This window comes from Entelurus aequoreus, linkage group LG08 (assembly GCF_033978785.1).
Source record: "Entelurus aequoreus isolate RoL-2023_Sb linkage group LG08, RoL_Eaeq_v1.1, whole genome shotgun sequence".
NCBI classification, from domain to species: domain Eukaryota; kingdom Metazoa; phylum Chordata; class Actinopteri; order Syngnathiformes; family Syngnathidae; genus Entelurus; species Entelurus aequoreus.
The window spans coordinates 82,158,972-82,184,046 of NC_084738.1; the positions used below are offsets into that span (position 1 = coordinate 82,158,972).

Here is a 25,075-nt window from a genome sequence, read left to right on the forward strand (position 1 = left end):
ACCCATTTCAACTCATTCAAACATTTAATTTTTTTTTTTTTTTTACCAATTTCCAAAAAATTCCCGCTTTTTTCGAAATTTCCAAATTTTCTGGAAAGTTCCACAATTATCAAAATTTTCATCCGATTCAAACCATTCCACCGTCAAAATCTCAGCCCGTTTGGGAATTGTGTGCTCTACTTCAAAAATAAAAAAATAAAAAATCCCGGATTTCCCATAATTCCTAGTTTTTTAATTTTCCCCATAAAAAATGAATTGTACATTTTTCAAACTTCCACAATTCCCACATTCTTCAACCCACTCAAACCATTCCACCTTCAACACATTCAACTCATCCTGGACAGTCACACTACCATTTTTCCACATTCAACAAATTTCCAGGAATTTCCGTTTTTTTTTGTAACCTTACTTGACCTTTTTTAAGGTAGACTACTCCTTTCACATTTTTCAACCCACTTCAACCATTCTACCGTCCAAACATTCCCCTTAATCAGGACAAAAAACAAAGTTGTTTTTTGAACTGGAAAAAATTTCCAGTTTTCCCCAAATTCCAGGAATTCCCTAATACCATTTCTCAATTAAAATGTTACTACTTCAACATTTCTCGGCCGATTTGGGAAAATTCCAACACCAACCATTTCAACTCATTCAGACCATTCGAGTTTTTTTCAACCGATTTCCAAAAAATTCCCGCTTTTCTCGAAATTTCCCAATTTTCTGAAAATTTCCACAATTATCAAATTTTTCATCCAATTCAAACCATTCCACCGTCAAAATATTCAGCCTGTTTGGGAATTGTGTGCGATACTTCAACAATTCTAAAAAAAATTCCCGGATTTCCCATAATTCCTAGTTTTTTTTTTCCACTTTCCCCATTCAAAATGAATTTACATTTTTCAACCCACTTCAACCATTCTACCGTCCAAACATTCCCTTTAATCAGGACAAAAAACAAAGTTGTTTTTTGAACTGGAAAAAATTTCCAGTTTTCCCAAAATTCCAGGAATTCCCTAATACCATTTCTCAATTAAAAATGTTACTACTTCAACATTTCTCGGCCGATTTGGGAAAATTCCAACACCAACCCTTTCAACTCATTCAGACCATTCGAGTTTTTTTCAACCAATTTCCAAAAAATTCCCGCTTTTCTCGAAATTTCCCAATTTTCTGGAAATTTCCACAATTATCAAATTTTTCATTTAATTCAAACCATTCCACCGTCAAAATATTCAGCCTGTTTGGGAATTGTGTGCGATACTTCAACAATTCTAAAAAAAATTCCTGGATTTCCCATAATTCCTAGTTTTTTTTCTTCCACTTTCCCCATTCAAAATGAATTGACATTTTTCAAACTTCCACAATTCCCACATTCTTCAACCCACTTCAACCATTCCAACATCAACACATTCAACTAATCCTGGACAGTCAAACTACCATTTTTCCACATTCAACAAATTTCCAGGAATTCCCGTTTTTTTTGTAACATTACTTGACCTTTTTTTAAGGTAGACTACTCCTTTCACATTTTTCAACCCACTTCAACCATTCTACCGTCCAAACATTCCCCTTAATCAGGACAAAAAACAAAGTTGTTTTTTGAACTGGAAAAAATTTCCAGTTTTCCCAAAATTCCAGGAATTCCCTAATACCATTTCTCAATTAAAAATGTTACTACTTCAACATTTCTCGGCTGATTTGGGAAAATTCCAACACCAACCATTTCAACTCATTCAGACCATTCAAGTTTTTTTTAACCAATTTCCAAAAAATTCTCGCTTTTCTCGAAATTTCCCAATTTTCTGGAAATTTCCGCAATTATCAAATTTTTCATTCAATTCAAACCATTCCACCGTCAAAATATTCAGCCTGTTTGGGAATTGTGTGCGATACTTCAACAATTCTAAAAAAAATTCCCGGATTTCCCATAATTCCTAGTTTTTTTTTTCCACTTTCCCCATTCAAAATAAATTTACATTTTTCAAACTTCCACAATTCCCACATTCTTCAACCCACTTCTACCATTCCAACATCAACACATTCAACTAATCCTGGACAGTCAAACTACCATTTTTCCACATTCAACAATTTTCCAGGAATTCCCGTTTTTTTTGTAACCTTACTTGACCTTTTTTAAGGTAGACTACTCCTTTCACATTTTTCAACCCACTTCAACCATTCTACCGTCCAAACATTCCCCTTAATCAGGACAAAAAACAAAGTTGTTTTTTGAACTGGAAAAAATTTCCAGTTTTCCCAAAATTCCAGGAATTCCCTAATACCATTTCTCAATTAAAAATGTTACTACTTCAACATTTCTCGGCCGATTTGGGAAAATTCCAACACCAACCATTTCAACTCATTCAGACCATTCGAGTTTTTTTCAACCAATTTCCAAAAAATTCCCGCTTTTCTCGAAATTTCCCAATTTTCTGGAAATTTCCACAATTATCAAATTTTTCATTCAATTCAAACCATTCCACCGTCAAAATATTCAGCCTGTTTGGAAATTGTGTGCGATACTTCAACAATTCTAAAAAAAATTCCCGGATTTCCCATAATTCCTAGTTGTTTTTTTCCACTTTCCCCATTCAAAATTAATTGACATTTTTCAAACTTCCACAATTCCCACATTCTTCAACCCACTTCAACCATTCCAACATCAACACATTCAACTCATCCTGGACAGTCAAACTACCATTTTTCCACATTCAAAAAATTTCCAGGAATTCCCATTTTTTTTGTAACCTTACTTGACCTTTTTTAAGATAGACTACTCCTTTCACATTTTTCCACCCACTTCAACCATTCTACCGTCCAAACATTCCCCTTAATCAGGACAAAAAACAAAGTTGTTTTTTAAACTGGAAAAAATTTCCAGTTTTCCCAAAATTCCAGGAATTCCCTAATACCATTTCTCAATTAAAAATGTTACTACTTCAACATTTCTCGGCCGATTTGGGAAAATTCCAACACCAACCATTTCAACTCATTCAGACCATTCGAGTTTTTTTCAACCAATTTCCAAAAAATTCCCGCTTTTCTCGAAATTTCCCAATTTTCTGGAAATTTCCGCAATTATCAAATTTTTCATTCAATTCAAACCATTCCACCGTCAAAATATTCAGCCTGTTTGGGAATTGTGTGCGATACTTCAACAATTCTAAAAAAAATTCCCGGATTTCCCATAATTCCTAGTTTTTTTTTTCCACTTTCCCCATTCAAAATAAATTGACATTTTTCAAACTTCCACAATTCCCACATTCTTCAACCCACTTCAACCATTCCAACATCAACACATTCAACTCATCCTGGACAGTCAAACTATCATTTTTCCACATTCAACAATTTTCCAGGAATTCCCGTTTTTTTTGTAACCTTACTTGACCTTTTTTAAGGTAGACTACTCCTTTCACATTTTTCAACCCACTTCAACTATTCTACCGTCCAAACATTCCCCTTAATCAGGACAAAAAACAAAGTTGTTTTTAGAACTGGAAAAAATTTCCAGTTTTCCCAAAATTCCAGGAATTCCCTAATACCATTTCTCAATTAAAAATGTTACTACCTCAACATTTCTCGGCCGATTTGGGAAAATTCCAACACCAACCATTTCAACTCATTCAGACCATTCGAGTTTTTTTTAACCAATTTCCAAAAAATTCCCGCTTTTCTCGAAATTTCCCAATTTTCTGGAAATTTCCACAATTATCAAATTTTTCATCCAATTCAAACCATTCCACCGTCAAAATATTCAGCCTGTTTGGGAATTGTGTGCGATACTTCAACAATTCTAAAAAAAATTCCCGGATTTCCCATAATTCCTAGTTGTTTTTTTCCACTTTCCCCATTCAAAATTAATTGACATTTTTCAAACTTCCACAATTCCCACATTCTTCAACCCACTTAGACCATTCCAACATCAACACATTCAACTCATCCTGGACAGTCAAACTACCATTTTTCCACATTCAAAAAATTTCCAGGAATTCCCGTTTTTTTTGTAACCTTACTTGACCTTTTTTAAGATAGACTACTCCTTTCACATTTTTCCACCCACTTCAACCATTCTAGCGTCCAAACATTCCCCTTAATCAGGACAAAAAACAAAGTTGTTTTTTGAACTGGAAAAAATTTCCAGTTTTCCCCAAATTCCAGGAATTCCCTAATACCATTTCTCAATTAAAAATGTTACTACTTCAACATTTCTCGGCCGATTTGGGAAAATTCCAACACCAACCATTTCAACTCATTCAGACCATTCTAATTTTTTTTAACCAATTTCCAAAAAATTCCCGCTTTTCTCGAAATTTCCCAATTTTCTGGAAATTTCCACAATTATCAAATTTTTCATTCAATTCAAACCATTCCACCGTCAAAATATTCAGCCTGTTTGGGAATTGTGTGTGATACTTCAACAATTCTAAAAAAAATTCCCGGATTTCCCATAATTCCTAGTTTTTTTTTTCCACTTTCCCCATTCAAAATGAATTGACATTTTTCAAACTTCCACAATTCCCACATTCTTCAACCCACTTCAACCATTCCAAGATCAACACATTCAACTCATCCTGGACAGTCAAACTACCATTTTTCCACATTCAACAAATTTCCAGGAATTCCCGTTTTTTTTGTAACCTTACTTGACCTTTTTTAAGGTAGACTACTCCTTTCACATTTTTCAACCCACTTCAACCATTCTACCGTCCAAACATTCCCCTTAATCAGGACAAAAAACAAAGTTGTTTTTTGAACTGGAAAAAAATTCCAGTTTTCCCAAAATTCCAGGAATTCCCTAATACCGTTTCTCAATTAAAAATGTTACTACTTCAACATTTCTCGGCCGATTTGGGAAAATTCCAACACCAACCATTTCAACTCATTCAGACCATTCTAGTTTTTTTTAACCAATTTCCAAAAAATTCCCGCTTTTCCCGAAATTTCCCAATTTTCTGGAAATTTCCACAATTATCAAATTTTTCATCCAATTCAAACCATTCCACCGTCAAAATATTCAGCCTGTTTGGGAATTGTGTGCGATACTTCAACAATTCTAAAAAAAATTCCCGGATTTCCCATAATTCCTAGTTGTTTTTTTTTCCACTTTCCCCATTCAAAATGAATTGACATTTTTCAAACTTCCACAATTCCCACATTCTTCAACCCACTTCAACCATTCCAACATCAACACATTCAACTCATCCTGGACAGTCAAACTAACACTTTCCCAAGTTCCAAACAAAATTCCGTTTTTCCTGGAAATTCAAACTCTTCAACATTCAAACCATTCTTAGATTCACACTACATTCTGTCAGCATTTCAGTTCAACTTCCGCATTGGAACATTTACACGCTATTCCTTCAGGAATTGTCTGATCTAGTTGTTGTTGCGTTTCTTTTGTGTGCAGGAATCAGCGCTCTGATCCAGCTGCCCAAGAACTGCGTCGCGGCCGCCATGGACAAGACCATCGGTAAGACTTTGTGACGTGACCTTTTAGAGAGTTTGCAGTTGTTATGCTTCCAGTCGAGACGATATACAACATTCTTTCTTTTACTGTCATTGGTAGGAATTAGAACTGCTTTTTTATCTTGGTATTTGTCTTCAATCAGCAACGTTAATAAATATTTATAAAATATATATTTATATGAAGTATATGTAGTATTTTTCAAAAATAAAACATTTTTTATTTGGGTGTTTGTATGGTTAAGCAGCAAAGATAATTAAGAAATTATATAATTAGTATAATATACGAACAATTTAAATGTTTAAATTTTTTAATTACAAATATATAAAGTATATATTTATTTATTTATTTCTAGTACATTACATAGAAAAAAAAAATGAAGATGAGTTTTTGATTTTGGAATTTTGTGGTTGATCAGCAAAGGAATGTATATATATATATATATATATATATATATATATATATATATATATATATATATATATATATATATATATATATATATATATATATATATATATATATGTGTATATATGTATATATATATATATATGTATTTACTAAATATATAATTTGAGTGAATGCTATTATTCATGCACATATATAACTTTGCTGATTAACCACATAATACCAAAATGTATTTATTTATTTAAAAAAATGAAGGTATAATTTAGATTTTGGTATTCTGTGCTTAATCAGCAAAGTTATTTTTCTATATATATATATATATATATATATATTTTTAAATTTATTTATACTAAATATATAAATAGTATATATTTGTAAATAAATATACACATATACATACATGGTTAATCAACAAGTTAATTTAAATATAAAATAAATTGTGTACGTATTATGTACTGTATATATATATATATTCGTTGAATACCTAAGTATTTTTTTAAAGCTAACATATTTTTATTTTAGTATTTATGTGGTTTAATAAGTTAAATTACAGTTAATAAAAATATATAACATATATATTCATATTTTTTTATATATATATATAGGCTTAGGCTGCTTCCCCCCGTGTCCTGATCTCGGATAAGAGGAAGAAGAAATGTGGATTTTTTAATTTTATTTTGGTATTTATACAATTGATCAGCAGAGTTAATAAATACATGCTTGGTATTTACACATGATACCATCCATCCATTTTCTACCGCTTGTCCCTTTTGGGGTGGCTAGGAGGCTGGGGCCTATCTCAGCTGCATTCGGGCGGAAGAAAGTTGTTTTAAACAATATTTTATTATAACAAGTGTAAAAATATGATGTATATTAATAAGTTGTTTTAAACAATATTTTATTATAACAAGTGTAAAAATATTACGTTATAATAAATATAACATCATATTTTTACACTTGTATGTTAATAAGTTGTTTTTAAACAATATTTTATTATAACAAGTGTAAAAATATGATGTTTATTAATAAGTTGTTTTAAACAATATTTTATTATAACAAATGTAAAAATATTACGTTATAATAAGTATAACATCATATTTTTACACTTGTATGTTAATAAGTTGTTTTTAAACAATATTTTATTCGAACATCATATTTTTACAATAGTATGTTAATAAGTTGTTTTTAAACAATATTTTATTATAACATCATATTTTTACACTTGTATGTTAAGTATTTTTTAAACAATATTTTATTATAACCTCATATTTTTACACTTGTATGTTAAGTATTTTTTAAACAATATTTTATTATAACATCATATTTTTACACTTGTATGTTAAGTATTTTTTAAACAATATTTTATTATAACATCATATTTTTACACTTGTATGTTAAGTTGTTTTTAAACAATATTTTATTCTAACATAATATTTTTACACTTGTATGTTAAGTTGTTTTAAACAATATTTTATTATAACATAATATTTTTACGCTTGTATGTTAAGTTGTTTTAAACAATGTTTTATTATAACATAATATTTTTACAATAGTATGTTAATAAGTTGTTTTTAAACAATATTTTATTTTAACATCATATTTTTACACTTGTATGTTAAGTTGTTTTTAAACAATATTTTATTATAACATAATATTTTTACACTTGTATGTTAAGTTGTTTTTAAACAATATTTTATTATAACAATATTTTTACACTTGTATGTTAAGTTGTTTTAAACAATATTTTATTATAACATATTTTTATACTTGTATGTTAAGTTGTTTTTAAACAATATTTTATTATAACATAATATTTTTACACTTGTATGTTAAGTTGTTTTAAACAATATTTTATTATAACATCATATTTTTACACTTGTATGTTAAGTTGTTTTTAAACAATATTTTATTGTAACATAATATTTTTACACTTGTATGTTAAGTTGTGTTAAACAATATTTTATTCGAACATCATATTTTTACAATAGTATGTTAATAAGTTGTTTTTAAACAATATTTTATTATAACATCATATTTTTACACTTGTATGTTAAGTTGTTTTTAAACAATATTTTATTCTAACATAATATTTTTACACTTGTATGTTAAGTTGTTTTAAACAATATTTTATTATAACATAATATTTTTACGCTTGTATGTTAAGTTGTTTTAAACAATATTTTATTATAACATAATATTTTTACAATAGTATGTTAATAAGTTGTTTTTAAACAATATTTTATTTTAACATCATATTTTTACACTTGTATGTTAAGTTGTTTTTAAACAATATTTTATTATAACATAATATTTTTACACTTGTATGTTAAGTTGTTTTTAAACAATATTTTATTATAACATAATATTTTTACACTTGTATGTTAAGTTGTTTTAAACAATATTTTATTATAACATATTTTTATACTTGTATGTTAAGTTGTTTTTAAACAATATTTTATTATAACATAATATTTTTACACTTGTATGTTAAGTTGTTTTAAACAATATTTTATTATAACATCATATTTTTATACTTGTATGTTAAGTTGTTTTTAAACAATATTTTATTATAACATCATATTTTTACACTTGTATGTTAAGTTGTTTTTAAACAATATTTTATTGTAACATAATATTTTTACACTTGTATGTTAAGTTGTGTTAAACAATATTTTATTCGAACATCATATTTTTACAATAGTATGTTAATAAGTTGTTTTTAAACAATATTTTATTATAACATCGTATTTTTACACTTGTATGTTAAGTTGTTTTTAAACAATATTTTATTATAACATAATATTTTTACACTTGTATGTTAAGTTGTTTCAAACAATATTTTATTATAACATCATATTTTTATACTTGTATGTTAAGTTGTTTTTAAACAATATTTTATTATAACATCATATTTTTACACTTGTATGTTAAGTTGTTTTTAAACAATATTTTATTATAACATAATATTTTTACACTTGTATGTTAAGTTGTTTTAAACAATATTTTATTATAACATCATATTTTTATACTTGTATGTTAAGTTGTTTTTAAACAATATTTTATTATAACATCATATTTTTACACTTGTATGTTAAGTTGTGTTAAACAATATTTTATTATAACGTAATATTTTTACACTTGTATGTTAAGTTGTTTTTAAACAATATTTTATTATAACAAGTGTAAAAATATGATGTATATTAATAAGTTGTTTTAAACAATATTTTATTATAACAAGTGTAAAATATTACGTTATAATAAATATAACATCATATTTTTACACTTGTATGTTAATAAGTTGTTTTTAAACAATATTTTATTATAACAAGTGTAAAAATATGATGAATATTAATAAGTTGTTTTTAAACAATATTTTATTATAACATCATATTTTTACACTTGTATGTTAAGTTGTTTTTAAACAATATTTTATTCTAACATCATATTTTTAAACTTGTATGTTAAGTTGTTTTAAACAATATTTTATTATAACATAATATTTTTACACTTGTATGTTAAGTTGTTTTAAACAATATTTTATTATAACATAATATTTTTACACTTGTATGTTAAGTTGTTTTAAACAATATTTTATTATAACATAATATTTTTACACTTGTATGTTAAGTTGTGTTAAACAATATTTTATTCTAACATAATATTTTTACACTTGTATGTTAAGTTGTTTTTAAACAATATTTTATTATAACAAGTGTAAAAATATGATGTATATTAATAAGTTCTTTTAAACAATATTTTATTATAAAAAGTGTAAAAATATTACGTTATAATAAATATAACATCATATTTTTACAATAGTATGTTAAGTTGTTTTTAAACAATATTTTATTATAACATCATATTTTTACACTTGTATGTTAAGTATTTTTTAAACAATATTTTATTATAACATCATATTTTTACAGTTGTATGTTAAGTTGATTTTAAACAATATTTTATAATAACATAATATTTTTACACTTGTATGTTAAGTTGTTTTAAACAATATTTTATTATAACATCATATTTTTACAATAGTATGTTAATAAGTTGTTTTTAAACAAAGTTTTCTTATAACATCATATTTTTACAATAGTATGTTAATAAGTTGTTTTAAACAATATTTTATTATAACATCATATTTTTACACTTGTATGTTAATAAGTTGTTTTAAACAATATTTTATTATAACATCATATTTTTACAATAGTATGTTAAGTTGTTTTTAAACAATATTTTATAATAACAAGTGTAAACATATGATGTTATAATAAAATATTTTAAGTGTAAAAAGAAGTCAAAGTGATGAAAAGTAAGAATTGATGTCCTCAGTGGTCTACCAGCTGTTATAATAAAATATTCTAAGTGTAAAAAGAAGTCAAAGTAAGAGTTGATGTCCTCCTCAGTGGTCTACCAGCTGTTATAATAAATTACTACAAGTGTAAAAAGAAGTCAAAGTAAGAGTTGATGTCCTCCTCAGTGGTCTACCAGCTGTTATAATAAATTACTACAAGTGTAAAAAGAAGTCAAAGTAAGAGTTGATGTCCTCCTCAGTGGTCTACCAGCTGTTATAATAAATTACTACAAGTGTAAAAAGAAGTCAAAGTAAGAGTTGATGTCCTCCTCAGTGGTCTACCAGCTGTTATAATAAATTACTACAAGTGTAAAAAGAAGTCAAAGTAAGAGTTGATGTCCTCCTCAGTGGTCTACCAGCTGTTATAATAAAATATTTTAAGTGTAAAAAGAAGTCAAAGTAAGAGTTGATGTCCTCCTCAGTGGTCTACCAGCTGTTATAATAAAATATTCTAAGTGTAAAAAGAAGTCAAAGTAAGAGTTGATGTCCTCCTCAGTGGTCTACTAGCTGTTATAATAAATTATTCTAAGTGTAAAAAGAAGTCAAAGTAAGAGTTGATGTCCTCCTCACTGGTCTACCAGCTGTTATAATAAAATATTCTAAGTGTAAAAAGAAGTCAAAGTAAGAGTTGATGTCCTCCTCAGTGGTCTACCAGCTGTTATAATAAATTATTATAAGTGTAAAAAGAAGTCAAAGTAAGAGTTGATGTCCTCCTCAGTGGTCTACCAGCTGTTATAATAAATTATTATAAGTGTAAAAAGAAGTCAAAGTAAGAGTTGATGTCCTCCTCAGTGGTCTACCAGCTGTTATAATAAATTATTATAAGTGTAAAAAGAAGTCAAAGTAAGAGTTGATGTCCTCCTCAGTGGTCTACCAGCTGTTATAATAAATTATTATAAGTGTAAAAAGAAGTCAAAGTAAGAGTTGATGTCCTCCTCAGTGGTCTACCAGCTGTTATAATAAATTATTATAAGTGTAAAAAGAAGTCAAAGTAAGAGTTGATGTCCTCCTCAGTGGTCTACCAGCTGTTATAATAAATTATTCTAAGTGTAAAAAGAAGTCAAAGTAAGAGTTGATGTCCTCCTCAGTGGTCTACCAGCTGACGGCGTGCGGCGACTCTCTCTCGCTGGCGGAGGTCCGCTGCCTGGCGGACCACCAGGACCAGATCCGAGCTCTGGTCAACGTCAACGGTGAGTCAAGTCAAGTCAGGTGGTCGGCGTGTGGGCGGGGCTTACTTCGCGTCTCCCCCCCCCCCCCAGACGAGCTCTTCGCCAGCGGCTCCCACGCCGGCGAGCTGATGGTCTGGGACGCGGCGGACTGGACCGTGGTGGCCTACCAGCACATCCTGTGGGAGGAGCCTCACACGGCCACGCAGATCCAAATAGGCGGGGCCAAGGCCAGCGAGATGTCGGTCCAGCACCTCGCCTCCAACGGGAACGTGAGCGAGCTGCTCGGCAGTCACTTGATTAGGCACGGCGGTCTGACCCTCCCCCCCCCTCCCCCCTCCCCCCCAGCTCATCCTGGCGGCGGTGGGCAGCGGCCTCTACGTGTTCAGCGTCCTCAGCAGGGCGGCGGTGGCGTACAGGAAGTGCGCCCACGACTCCGACGTGCTGCACGCCGCCTTGCTCTCCGACAGGTGAGCACACCCGACCCACTTCTCCAGTTCTGGACTTGAACCCGCGCTTCTTTTCAGTGAGATCATGTCCTGCTCCGAGGACGGCAGCGTCAGGATGTGGGAGATCCAAGACCTGCCTCTGGCTGGAGAACCTGCGTCTCCTGGTGAGTCCAACATTGCTTCTAGATACTTCTAATCACCCAAAGTAGCGTAGTAAGTCTAAGTATTCATCAAGTACCACCATAATGACATTAAATACAGTAGTGTAGTAGACCTAAGTATTCATCAAGTACCACCATAATGACATTAAAATACAGTAGTGTAGTAGACCTAAGTATTCATCGAGTACCACCATAATGACATTAAAATACAGTAGCGTAGTAGACCTAAGTATTCATCAAGTACCACCATAATGACAACATTAAAATACAGTAGCGTAGTAGCCTAAGTATTCATGGAGTACCACCATAATGACATTAAATACAGTAGTGTAGTAGACCTAAGTATTCATTAAGTACCACCATAATGACAACATTAAAATACAGTAGCGTAGTAGGCCTAAGTATTCATCAAGTACCACCATAATGACATTAAAATACAGTAGCGTAGTAGACCTAAGTATTCATGGAGTACCACCATAATGACATTAAATACAGTAGTGTAGTAGACCTAAGTATTCATCAAGTACCACCATAATGACAACATTAAAATACAGTAGTGTAGTAGACCTAAGTATTCATCAAGTACCACCATAATGACATTAAAATACAGTAGTGTAGTAGACCTAAGTATTCATCGAGTACCACCATAATGACATTAAAATACAGTAGCGTAGTAGACCTAAGTATTCATCAAGTACCACCATAATGACAACATTAAAATACAGTAGCGTAGTAGCCTAAGTATTCATGGAGTACCACCATAATGACATTAAATACAGTAGTGTAGTAGACCTAAGTATTCATTAAGTACCACCATAATGACAACATTAAAATACAGTAGCGTAGTAGGCCTAAGTATTCATCAAGTACCACCATAATGACATTAAAATACAGTAGCGTAGTAGACCTAAGTATTCATGGAGTACCACCATAATGACATTAAATACAGTAGTGTAGTAGACCTAAGTATTCATCAAGTACCACCATAATGACAACATTAAAATACAGTAGTGTAGTAGACCTAAGTATTCATTAAGTACCACCATAATGACATTAAATACAGTAGTGTAGTAGACCTAAGTATTCATCAAGTACCACCATAATGACATTAAATACAGTAGTGTAGTAGACCTAAGTATTCATCAAGTACCACCATAATGACAACATTAAAATACAGTAGTGTAGTAGACCTAAGTATTCATTAAGTACCACCATAATGACAACATTAAAATACAGTAGTGTAGTAGACCTAAGTATTCATTAAGTACCACCATAATGACAACATTAAAATACAGTAGCGTAGTAGGCCTAAGTATTCATCAAGTACCACCATAATGACATTAAAATACAGTAGCGTAGTAGACCTAAGTATTCATCAAGTACCACCATAATGACATTAAATACAGTAGTGTAGTAGACCTAAGTATTCATCAAGTACCACCTTAATGACAACATTAAAATACAGTAGTGTAGTAGACCTAAGTATTCATCAAGTACCACCATAATGACAACATTAAAATACAGTAGTGTAGTAGACCTAAGTATTCATCAAGTACCACCATAATGACAACATTAAAATACAGTAGTGTAGTAGACCTAAGTATTCATCAAGTACCACCATAATGACATTAAATACAGTAGTGTAGTAGACCTAAGTATTCATCAAGTACCACCATAATGACAACATTAAAATACAGTAGTGTAGTAGACCTAAGTATTCATTAAGTACCACCATAATGACAACATTAAAATACAGTAGTGTAGTAGACCTAAGTATTCATCAAGTACCACCATGACATTAAATACAGTAGCGTAGTAGGCCTAAGTATTCATCAAGTACCACCATAATGACATTAAATACAGTAGTGTAGTAGACCTAAGTATTCATTAAGTACCACCATAATGACAACATTAAAATACAGTAGTGTAGTAGACCTAAGTATTCATCAAGTACCACCATAATGACAACATTAAAATACAGTAGCGTAGTAGACCTAAGTATTCATTAAGTACCACCATAATGACAACATTAAAATACAGTAGTGTAGTAGACCTAAGTATTCATCAAGTACCACCATAATGACATTAAATACAGTAGTGTAGTAGACCTAAGTATTCATTAAGTACCACCATAATGACAACATTAAAATACAGTAGTGTAGTAGACCTAAGTATTCATCAAGTACCACCATAATGACATTAAAATACAGTAGCGTAGTAGGCCTAAGTATTCATCAAGTACCACCATAATGACATTAAAATACAGTAGCGTAGTAGACCTAAGTATTCATGGAGTACCACCATAATGACATTAAATACAGTAGTGTAGTAGACCTAAGTATTCATCAAGTACCACCATAATGACAACATTAAAATACAGTAGTGTAGTAGACCTAAGTATTCATCGAGTACCACCATAATGACATTAAAATACAGTAGCGTAGTAGACCTAAGTATTCATCAAGTACCACCATAATGACAACATTAAAATACAGTAGCGTAGTAGCCTAAGTATTCATGGAGTACCACCATAATGACATTAAATACAGTAGTGTAGTAGACCTAAGTATTCATTAAGTACCACCATAATGACAACATTAAAATACAGTAGCGTAGTAGGCCTAAGTATTCATCAAGTACCACCATAATGACATTAAAATACAGTAGCGTAGTAGACCTAAGTATTCATGGAGTACCACCATAATGACATTAAATACAGTAGTGTAGTAGACCTAAGTATTCATCAAGTACCACCATAATGACAACATTAAAATACAGTAGTGTAGTAGACCTAAGTATTCATCAAGTACCACCATAATGACATTAAATACAGTAGTGTAGTAGACCTAAGTATTCATCAAGTACCACCATAATGACAACATTAAAATACAGTAGTGTAGTAGACCTAAGTATTCATTAAGTACCACCATAATGACAACATTAAAATACAGTAGCGTAGTAGGCCTAAGTATTCATCAAGTACCACCATAATGACATTAAAATACAGTAGCGTAGTAGACCTAAGTATTCATCAAGTACCACCATAATGACATTAAATACAGTAGTGTAGTAGACCTAAGTATTCATCAAGTACCACCTTAATGACAACATTAAAATACAGTAGTGTAGTAGACCTAAGTATTCATCAAGTACCACCATAATGACATTAAATACAGTAGTGTAGTAGACCTAAGTATTCATTAAGTACCACCATAATGACAACATTAAAATACAGTAGTGTAGTAGACCTAAGTATTCATTAAGTACCACCATAATGACAACATTAAAATACAGTAGTGTAGTAGACCTAAGTATTCATCAAGTACCACCATAATGACAACATTAAAATACAGTAGTGTAGTAGACCTAAGTATTCATCAAGTACCACCATAATGACATTAAATACAGTAGTGTAGTAGACCTAAGTATTCATTAAGTACCACCATAATGACAACATTAAAATACAGTAGTGTAGTAGACCTAAGTATTCATTAAGTACCACCATAATGACAACATTAAAATACAGTAGTGTAGTAGACCTAAGTATTCATCAAGTACCACCATGACATTAAATACAGTAGCGTAGTAGGCCTAAGTATTCATCAAGTACCACCATAATGACAACATTAAAATACAGTAGCGTAGTAGACCTAAGTATTCATCAAGTACCACCATAATGACATTAAATACAGTAGTGTAGTAGACCTAAGTATTCATTAAGTACCACCATAATGACAACATTAAAATACAGTAGTGTAGTAGACCTAAGTATTCATCAAGTACCACCATAATGACAACATTAAAATACAGTAGCGTAGTAGACCTAAGTATTCATCAAGTACCACCATAATGACATTAAATACAGTAGTGTAGTAGACCTAAGTATTCATTAAGTACCACCATAATGACAACATTAAAATACAGTAGTGTAGTAGACCTAAGTATTCATCAAGTACCACCATAATGACATTAAAATACAGTAGCGTAGTAGGCCTAAGTATTCATCAAGTACCACCATAATGACATTAAAATACAGTAGCGTAGTAGACCTAAGTATTCATGGAGTACCACCATAATGACATTAAATACAGTAGTGTAGTAGACCTAAGTATTCATCAAGTACCACCATAATGACAACATTAAAATACAGTAGTGTAGTAGACCTAAGTATTCATCGAGTACCACCATAATGACATTAAAATACAGTAGCGTAGTAGACCTAAGTATTCATCAAGTACCACCATAATGACAACATTAAAATACAGTAGCGTAGTAGCCTAAGTATTCATGGAGTACCACCATAATGACATTAAATACAGTAGTGTAGTAGACCTAAGTATTCATTAAGTACCACCATAATGACAACATTAAAATACAGTAGCGTAGTAGGCCTAAGTATTCATCAAGTACCACCATAATGACATTAAAATACAGTAGCGTAGTAGACCTAAGTATTCATGGAGTACCACCATAATGACATTAAATACAGTAGTGTAGTAGACCTAAGTATTCATCAAGTACCACCATAATGACAACATTAAAATACAGTAGTGTAGTAGACCTAAGTATTCATTAAGTACCACCATAATGACAACATTAAAATACAGTAGTGTAGTAGACCTAAGTATTCATTAAGTACCACCATAATGACAACATTAAAATACAGTAGCGTAGTAGGCCTAAGTATTCATCAAGTACCACCATAATGACATTAAAATACAGTAGCGTAGTAGACCTAAGTATTCATCAAGTACCACCATAATGACATTAAATACAGTAGTGTAGTAGACCTAAGTATTCATCAAGTACCACCTTAATGACAACATTAAAATACAGTAGTGTAGTAGACCTAAGTATTCATTAAGTACCACCATAATGACAACATTAAAATACAGTAGTGTAGTAGACCTAAGTATTCATCAAGTACCACCATAATGACAACATTAAAATACAGTAGTGTAGTAGACCTAAGTATTCATCAAGTACCACCATAATGACATTAAATACAGTAGTGTAGTAGACCTAAGTATTCATTAAGTACCACCATAATGACAACATTAAAATACAGTAGTGTAGTAGACCTAAGTATTCATTAAGTACCACCATAATGACAACATTAAAATACAGTAGTGTAGTAGACCTAAGTATTCATCAAGTACCACCATGACATTAAATACAGTAGCGTAGTAGGCCTAAGTATTCATCAAGTACCACCATAATGACAACATTAAAATACAGTAGCGTAGTAGACCTAAGTATTCATCAAGTACCACCATAATGACATTAAATACAGTAGTGTAGTAGACCTAAGTATTCATTAAGTACCACCATAATGACAACATTAAAATACAGTAGTGTAGTAGACCTAAGTATTCATCAAGTACCACCATAATGACAACATTAAAATACAGTAGCGTAGTAGACCTAAGTATTCATCAAGTACCACCATAATGACATTAAATACAGTAGTGTAGTAGACCTAAGTATTCATTAAGTACCACCATAATGACAACATTAAAATACAGTAGTGTAGTAGACCTAAGTATTCATCAAGTACCACCATAATGACATTAAAATACAGTAGCGTAGTAGGCCTAAGTATTCATCAAGTACCACCATAATGACATTAAAATACAGTAGCGTAGTAGACCTAAGTATTCATGGAGTACCACCATAATGACATTAAATACAGTAGTGTAGTAGACCTAAGTATTCATCAAGTACCACCATAATGACAACATTAAAATACAGTAGTGTAGTAGACCTAAGTATTCATCAAGTACCACCATAATGACATTAAATACAGTAGTGTAGTAGGCCTAAGTATTTATTAAGTACCACCATAATGACAACATTAAAATACAGTAGTGTAGTAGACCTAAGTATTCATCAAGTACCACCATAATGACAACATTAAAATACAGTAGCGTAGTAGACCTAAGTATTCATCAAGTACCACCATAATGACAACATTAAAATACAGTAGTGTAGTAGACCTAAGTATTCATCAAGTACCACCATAATGACATTAAATACAGTAGTGTAGTAGACCTAAGTATTCATCAAGTACCACCATAATGACAACATTAAAATACAGTAGTGTAGTAGACCTAAGTATTCATCAAGTACCACCATAATGACATTAAATACAGTAGTGTAGTAGACCTAAGTATTCATCAAGTACCACCATAATGACATTAAATACAGTAGTGTAGTAGACCTAAGTATTCATTAAGTACCACCATAATGACAACATTAAAATACAGTAGTGTAGTAGACCTAAGTATTCATTAAGTACCACCATAATGACAACATTAAAATACAGTAGTGTAGTAGACCTAAGTATTCATTAAGTACCACCATAATGACAACATTAAAATACAGTAGTGTAGTAGACCTAAGTATTCATCAAGTACCACCATAATGACAACATTAAAATACAGTAGCGTAGTAGACCTAAGTATTCATCAAGTACCACCATAATGACATTAAATACAGTAGTGTAGTAGACCTAAGTATTCATTAAGTACCACCATAATGACAACATTAAAATACAGTAGTGTAGTAGACCTAAGTATTCATCAAGTACCACCATAATGACATTAAAATACAGTAGCGTAGTAGGCCTAAGTATTCATCAAGTACCACCATAATGACATTAAATACAGTAGTGTAGTAGACCTAAGTATTCATCAAGTACCACCATAATGACAACATTAAAATACAGTAGTGTAGTAGACCTAAGTATTCATGGAGTACCACCATAATGACATTAAATACAGTAGTGTAGTAGGCCTAAGTATTTATTAAGTACCACCATAATGACAACATTAAAATACAGTAGTGTAGTAGACCTAAGTATTCATCAAGTACCACCATAATGACAACATTAAAATACAGTAGCGTAGTAGACCTAAGTATTCATCAAGTACCACCATAATGACAACATTAAAATACAGTAGCGTAGTAGGCCTAAGTATTCATCACGTACCACCATAATGACAACATTAAAATACAGTAGTGTAGTAGACCTAAGTATTCATCAAGTACCACCATAATGACATTAAATACAGTAGTGTAGTAGACCTAAGTATTCATCAAGTACCACCATAATGACAACATTAAAATACAGTAGTGTAGTAGACCTAAGTATTCATCAAGTACCACCATAATGACAACATTAAAATACAGTAGTGTAGTAGACCTAAGTATTCATCAAGTACCACCATAATGACAACATTAAAATACAGTAGTGTAGTAGACCTAAGTATTCATGGAGTACCACCATAATGACAACATTAAATACAGTAGTGTAGTAGACCTAAGTATTCATTAAGTACCACCATGATGACAACATTAAAATACAGTAGTGTGGTAGACCTAAGTATTCATCAAGTACCACCATAATGACATTAAATACAGTAGTGTAGTAGACCTAAGTATTCATTAAGTACCACCATGATGACAACATTAAAATACAGTAGCGTAGTAGACGTAAGTATTCATCAAGTACCACCATAATGACATTAAAATACAGTAGTGTAGTAGACCTAAGTATTCATTAAGTACCACCATAATGACAACATTAAAATACAGTAGTGTAGTAGACCTAAGTATTCATTAAGTACCACCATAATGACAACATTAAAATACAGTAGTGTGGTAGACCTAAGTATTCATCAAGTACCACCATAATGACATTAAATACAGTAGTGTAGTAGACCTAAGTATTCATTAAGTACCACCATGATGACAACATTAAAATACAGTAGTGTAGTAGACCTAAGTATTCATCAAGTACCACCATGATGACAACATTCAAATACAGTAGTGTAGTAGACCTAAGTATTCATCAAGTACCACCATGATGACAACATTAAAATACAGTAGTGTAGTAGACCTAAGTATTCATCAAGTACCACCATAATGACAACATTCAAATACAGTAGTGTAGTAGACCTAAGTATTCATCAAGTACCACCATGATGACAACATTCAAATACAGTAGTGTAGTAGACCTAAGTATTCATCAAGTACCACCATGATGACAACATTAAAATACAGTAGCGTAGTAGACCTAAGTATTCATCAAGTACCACCATAATGACATTAAAATACAGTAGCGTAGTAGGCCTAAGTATTCATCAAGTACCACCATAATGACAACATTAAAATACAGTAGTGTAGTAGACCTAAGTATTCATCAAGTACCACCATAATGACAACATTAAAATACAGTAGTGTAGTAGACCTAAGTATTCATTAAGTACCACCATAATGACATTAAATACAGTAGTGTAGTAGACCTAAGTATTCATCAAGTACCACCATAATGACAACATTAAAATACAGTAGCGTAGTAGGCCTAAGTATTCATCAAGTACCACCATAATGACATTAAAATACAGTAGCGTAGTAGGCCTAAGTATTCATTAAGTACCACCATAATGACAACATTAAAATACAGTAGACCTAAGTATTCATTAAGTACCACCATAATGACAACATTAAAATACAGTAGTGTAGTAGACCTAAGTATTCATCAAGTACCACCATAATGACAACATTAAAATACAGTAGCGTAGTAGACGTAAGTATTCATCAAGTACCACCATAATGACAACATTAAAATACAGTAGCGTAGTAGGCCTAAGTATTCATCACGTACCACCATAATGACAACATTAAAATACAGTAGTGTAGTAGACCTAAGTATTCATCAAGTACCACCATAATGACAACATTAAAATACAGTAGTGTAGTAGACCTAAGTATTCATCAAGTACCACCATAATGACAACATTAAAATACAGTAGCGTAGTAGGCCTAAGTATTCATCAAGTACCACCATAATGACAACATTAAAATACAGTAGTGTAGTAGACCTAAGTGTTCATTAAGTACCACCGTAATGACATTAAATACAGTAGTGTAGTAGACCTAAGTATTCATCAAGTACCACCATAATGACAACATTAAAATACAGTAGCGTAGTAGGCCTAAGTATTCATCAAGTACCACCATAATGACAACATTAAAATACAGTAGCGTAGTAGGCCTAAGTATTCATCAAGTACCACCATAATGACATTAAAATACAGTAGCGTAGTAGGCCTAAGTATTCATTAAGTACCACCATAATGACAACATTAAAATACAGTAGACCTAAGTATTCATTAAGTACCACCATAATGACAACATTAAAATACAGTAGTGTAGTAGACCTAAGTATTCATCAAGTACCACCATAATGACAACATTAAAATACAGTAGCGTAGTAGGCCTAAGTATTCATCAAGTACCACCATAATGACAACATTAAAATACAGTAGCGTAGTAGGCCTAAGTATTCATCACGTACCACCATAATGACAACATTAAAATACAGTAGTGTAGTAGACCTAAGTATTCATCAAGTACCACCATAATGACAACATTAAAATACAGTAGTGTAGTAGACCTAAGTATTCATCAAGTACCACCATAATGACAACATTAAAATACAGTAGCGTAGTAGGCCTAAGTATTCATTAAGTACCACCATAATGACAACATTAAAATACAGTAGTGTAGTAGACCTAAGTGTTCATTAAGTACCACCGTAATGACATTAAATACAGTAGTGTAGTAGACCTAAGTATTCATCAAGTACCACCATAATGACAACATTAAAATACAGTAGCGTAGTAGGCCTAAGTATTCATCAAGTACCACCATAATGACAACATTAAAATACAGTAGCGTAGTAGGCCTAAGTATTCATCACGTACCACCATAATGACAACATTAAAATACAGTAGTGTAGTAGACCTAAGTATTCATCAAGTACCACCATAATGACAACATTAAAATACAGTAGTGTAGTAGACCTAAGTATTCATCAAGTACCACCATAATGACAACATTAAAATACAGTAGCGTAGTAGGCCTAAGTATTCATCAAGTACCACCATAATGACAACATTAAAATACAGTAGTGTAGTAGACCTAAGTGTTCATTAAGTACCACCGTAATGACATTAAATACAGTAGTGTAGTAGGCCTAAGTATTCATCAAGTACCACCATAATGACAACATTAAAATACAGTAGTGTAGTAGACCTAAGCATTTATTAAGTGCCACCGTAATGACATTAAATACAGTAGTGTAGTAGTTGAAGTATTCATTAAAAACAAGACCACAGTTTTATTTAACAAGAATATTTCATATTTTAGCCACATAGTTTGAACAGTAACACTGTGTTTGAATATTGAATGAAGGGGTTCTTCTAGTGGTTTGAGACTAGCTGTCCTAGTTTCTGCTCCCTGTGTGTCATCCAGGCTTCTTGGGCATGTGGAACTTCAGCCGGTCCAGCAGACAGACCTGTCCCCCGTCCAACAAGACCGCCGAGGTCCCCGCCCTCAGAACCTTGGAGCTGACGGGCGACCTGATCGGACACTCAGGCGCAGTCCAGGTCTGATATGGGACCAATATTGGATACCGATACCAGATGGGTATCCTTGCTCACGTTGTGTCCGTGGTCTTGCCAGATGTTCGTGGCCTTCAAGGACAAGGGTCTGGTCACGTGCTCCGCAGACCACCAGATCATCCTGTGGAAGAACGGCGAGAAGCAGTCCCGCCTTCGCAGTCTGGACCTGTTCCACAGACTGGAGCAGACCGGAGGACTGTGACCGTGTCAGAGAAAGACAGCAAAATAAACAGTATTTTGGACAAAAGTATTGGGTCAACAGGAAGTGAACATTTTATTTCCTGTGCCATCATTGTGTGGTGGGACTAAATAAAAACCTCCCAAAAAAGGGCGCAGTACTCCATTCCCCCGCTAGAGGGCAGACATGGACCATCTTACAACGTCAATCTCCATGGCAGGGAAAAAGGCAGAATAAAAAAATATGAGTCTGATGCGGACTCCAATGGCAGCCGTGTTGGCTCCGCCCACTTCCGCCCGCCCTCTGACAGGAAGTGTCAAGATGGAGGCGGCGGACGGAGGCTCTTACACTTCATGTCGTCCAAGGTCTTCCAGTACTTGTAGTTCTCGGACAGGTTCTCCATGAGGCCCGGCAGGCCGGCGAAGGCTGCCAAGAAAACAAAAGACTTTGGTCGGACTCGTCGTCATGGAAACATGCGCCGACTCAGGTACCGTTCACATTCCAACGGATACCATTTTTTATTTTTTTTTAGATTTAAACATATGATAGGCAAAAAAAAGTTAGCTTAAAACATTAGCATGCTAATATAGCATACATAAATCACGATTTTTAGAATTTAGCACAAAATTAGCACACAAAAAAAAGCTAGATTTTTTTTTTTACATTTCAACATACAGTATATGATCGGCAAAAAAAAGTTAGCATAAAACATTAGCATGCTAACATAGCATACATAAATCATATTTTTTTAGAATTTAACAAAATTAGCACACACAAAAAAGCTAGAATATATATTTTTTTATACATTTCAACATATATGATCAGCAAAAAAAAGTTAGCATAAAATATTAGCATGCTTACATAGCATACATAAATCATGATTTTTAGAATTTAACACAAAATTAGCACACAAAAAAAGGTAAAATTTTTTTTAGATTTGAACATATGATCAGCAAAAAAAAGTTAGCATAAAACATTAGCATGCTAATATAGCATACATAAATCACGTTTTTTAGAATTTAACACAAAATTAGCACACAAAAAAAAGCTAGAATTAAAAAAAAAAAAATTGAACATATGATTGGCAAAAAAAAGTTTGCATGCTAATATAGCATACATAAATCATGACTTAGAATTTAACACAAAATTAGCACACACATAAAAACTTTTCACATCGTCATAAGTTATGGGGTATTATGTGTAGAATTTTGAGGACAAAAATTTATTTATTCAATTTTGGAATAAAATCGTTTTTGTCCCCAAAATTCTTCACTCAATTTGCCTGAGGGGGCCCTGGAGGTGTAAGTGATGATTTTTTTTTTCATTTTAGAATACATTTATTTTTGTCCTCAAAATTATACACACAATACCCCATAATTACAATGTGAAAAAGTATTTGTATTTTTTTTAAAATGTTCCAAATAAAATATTGTCATTATGGAGAAATTGTGTGTAGAATTTTGAGGACAAAAATGAATTTATTCCATTTTGGAATAAATTTGTTTTTGTTCCCAAATTTCAACGCTCAATTTACCTGAGGGGGCCCTGGAGGTTTAAGTGATGGATTTTTGTCCTCAAAATTCTACACACAATACCCCATAGAAGACAATGTGAAGGTTTTTTTTCTTTTTTCAAAATGTTGCAAATTACAAAAAAAACCTTTTCACATTGTCATTATGGGGTATTGTGTGTAGAATTTTGAGGACAAACATGAATTTATTACACAATTATATATATATATATATATATATATATATATATATATATATATATATATATATATATATATATATATATATATATATATATATATATATATATATATATATATATATTTAAGCAATTTTATGCTCTCTTACTGTACCCAAAATAAATCAAGCCTTGAAGCAGGGGTCTCAAAATCAATTTACCCGAGGGGCCCCCAAAAGTGTAAGTGGTGGAAATTATTCAGTTTTGGACTAAAGTAATTTTTGTCCTCAAAATTCTACACTCAATTTACCTGAGGGGGCCCTGGAGGTGTAAGTGACAGATTTTTTTTCCTTTTTGGAATTAATGTATTTTTGTCCTCAAAATTCTACACACAATACCCCATGATGACGATGTGAAAAAGTTTTTTTTTTTTTTAAATGTTGCAAATTAAACAAAAACCCTTTTCACATTTTTATTATGGGGAAATTGTGTGTAGAATTTTGAGAACAAAAATTAGTTTAGTCCATTTTGGAATAAATTCGTTTTTGTCCCCAAAATTCTTCACTCAATTTGCCTGAGTGGGCCCTGTAGGTGTAAGTGATGAATTTTTTTTCCATTTTAGAATACATTTATTTTTGTCCTCAAAATTCTACACACAATACCCTATAATGACAATGTGAAAAAGTATTTGTATTTTTTTTAAATGTTCCAAATAAAAAAATAAAAAATTCACATTGTCA

At 31.6% G+C, this 25,075-nt stretch overlaps 2 protein-coding genes across 3 annotated transcripts in view; one reads left to right on the forward strand and one right to left on the reverse strand.

The window, feature by feature from the left end:
* wdr41 (WD repeat domain 41) overlaps positions 1 to 22,811 on the forward strand; it is a 37,137-nt gene extending 14,326 nt beyond the window's left edge. Inside the window, exons 8-14 of the mRNA XM_062057423.1 lie at positions 5,405 to 5,467; positions 11,312 to 11,413; positions 11,483 to 11,661; positions 11,738 to 11,859; positions 11,917 to 12,002; positions 22,320 to 22,453; positions 22,530 to 22,811. Of these exons, the coding sequence (XP_061913407.1) occupies positions 5,405 to 5,467; positions 11,312 to 11,413; positions 11,483 to 11,661; positions 11,738 to 11,859; positions 11,917 to 12,002; positions 22,320 to 22,453; positions 22,530 to 22,670 (827 nt within the window). The 3' untranslated portion in view covers positions 22,671 to 22,811. The remainder of the gene's footprint in view (positions 1 to 5,404; positions 5,468 to 11,311; positions 11,414 to 11,482; positions 11,662 to 11,737; positions 11,860 to 11,916; positions 12,003 to 22,319; positions 22,454 to 22,529) is intronic.
* Positions 22,719 to 25,075, reverse strand: part of pde8b (phosphodiesterase 8B) — a 62,597-nt gene continuing 60,240 nt past the window's right edge. For both annotated transcript variants that reach the window (XM_062057421.1, XM_062057422.1), the window contains one exon: positions 22,719 to 23,072. In XM_062057421.1, coding sequence (XP_061913405.1) covers positions 22,963 to 23,072 — 110 coding nt within the window. In that variant the 3' untranslated portion in view covers positions 22,719 to 22,962. The remainder of the gene's footprint in view (positions 23,073 to 25,075) is intronic.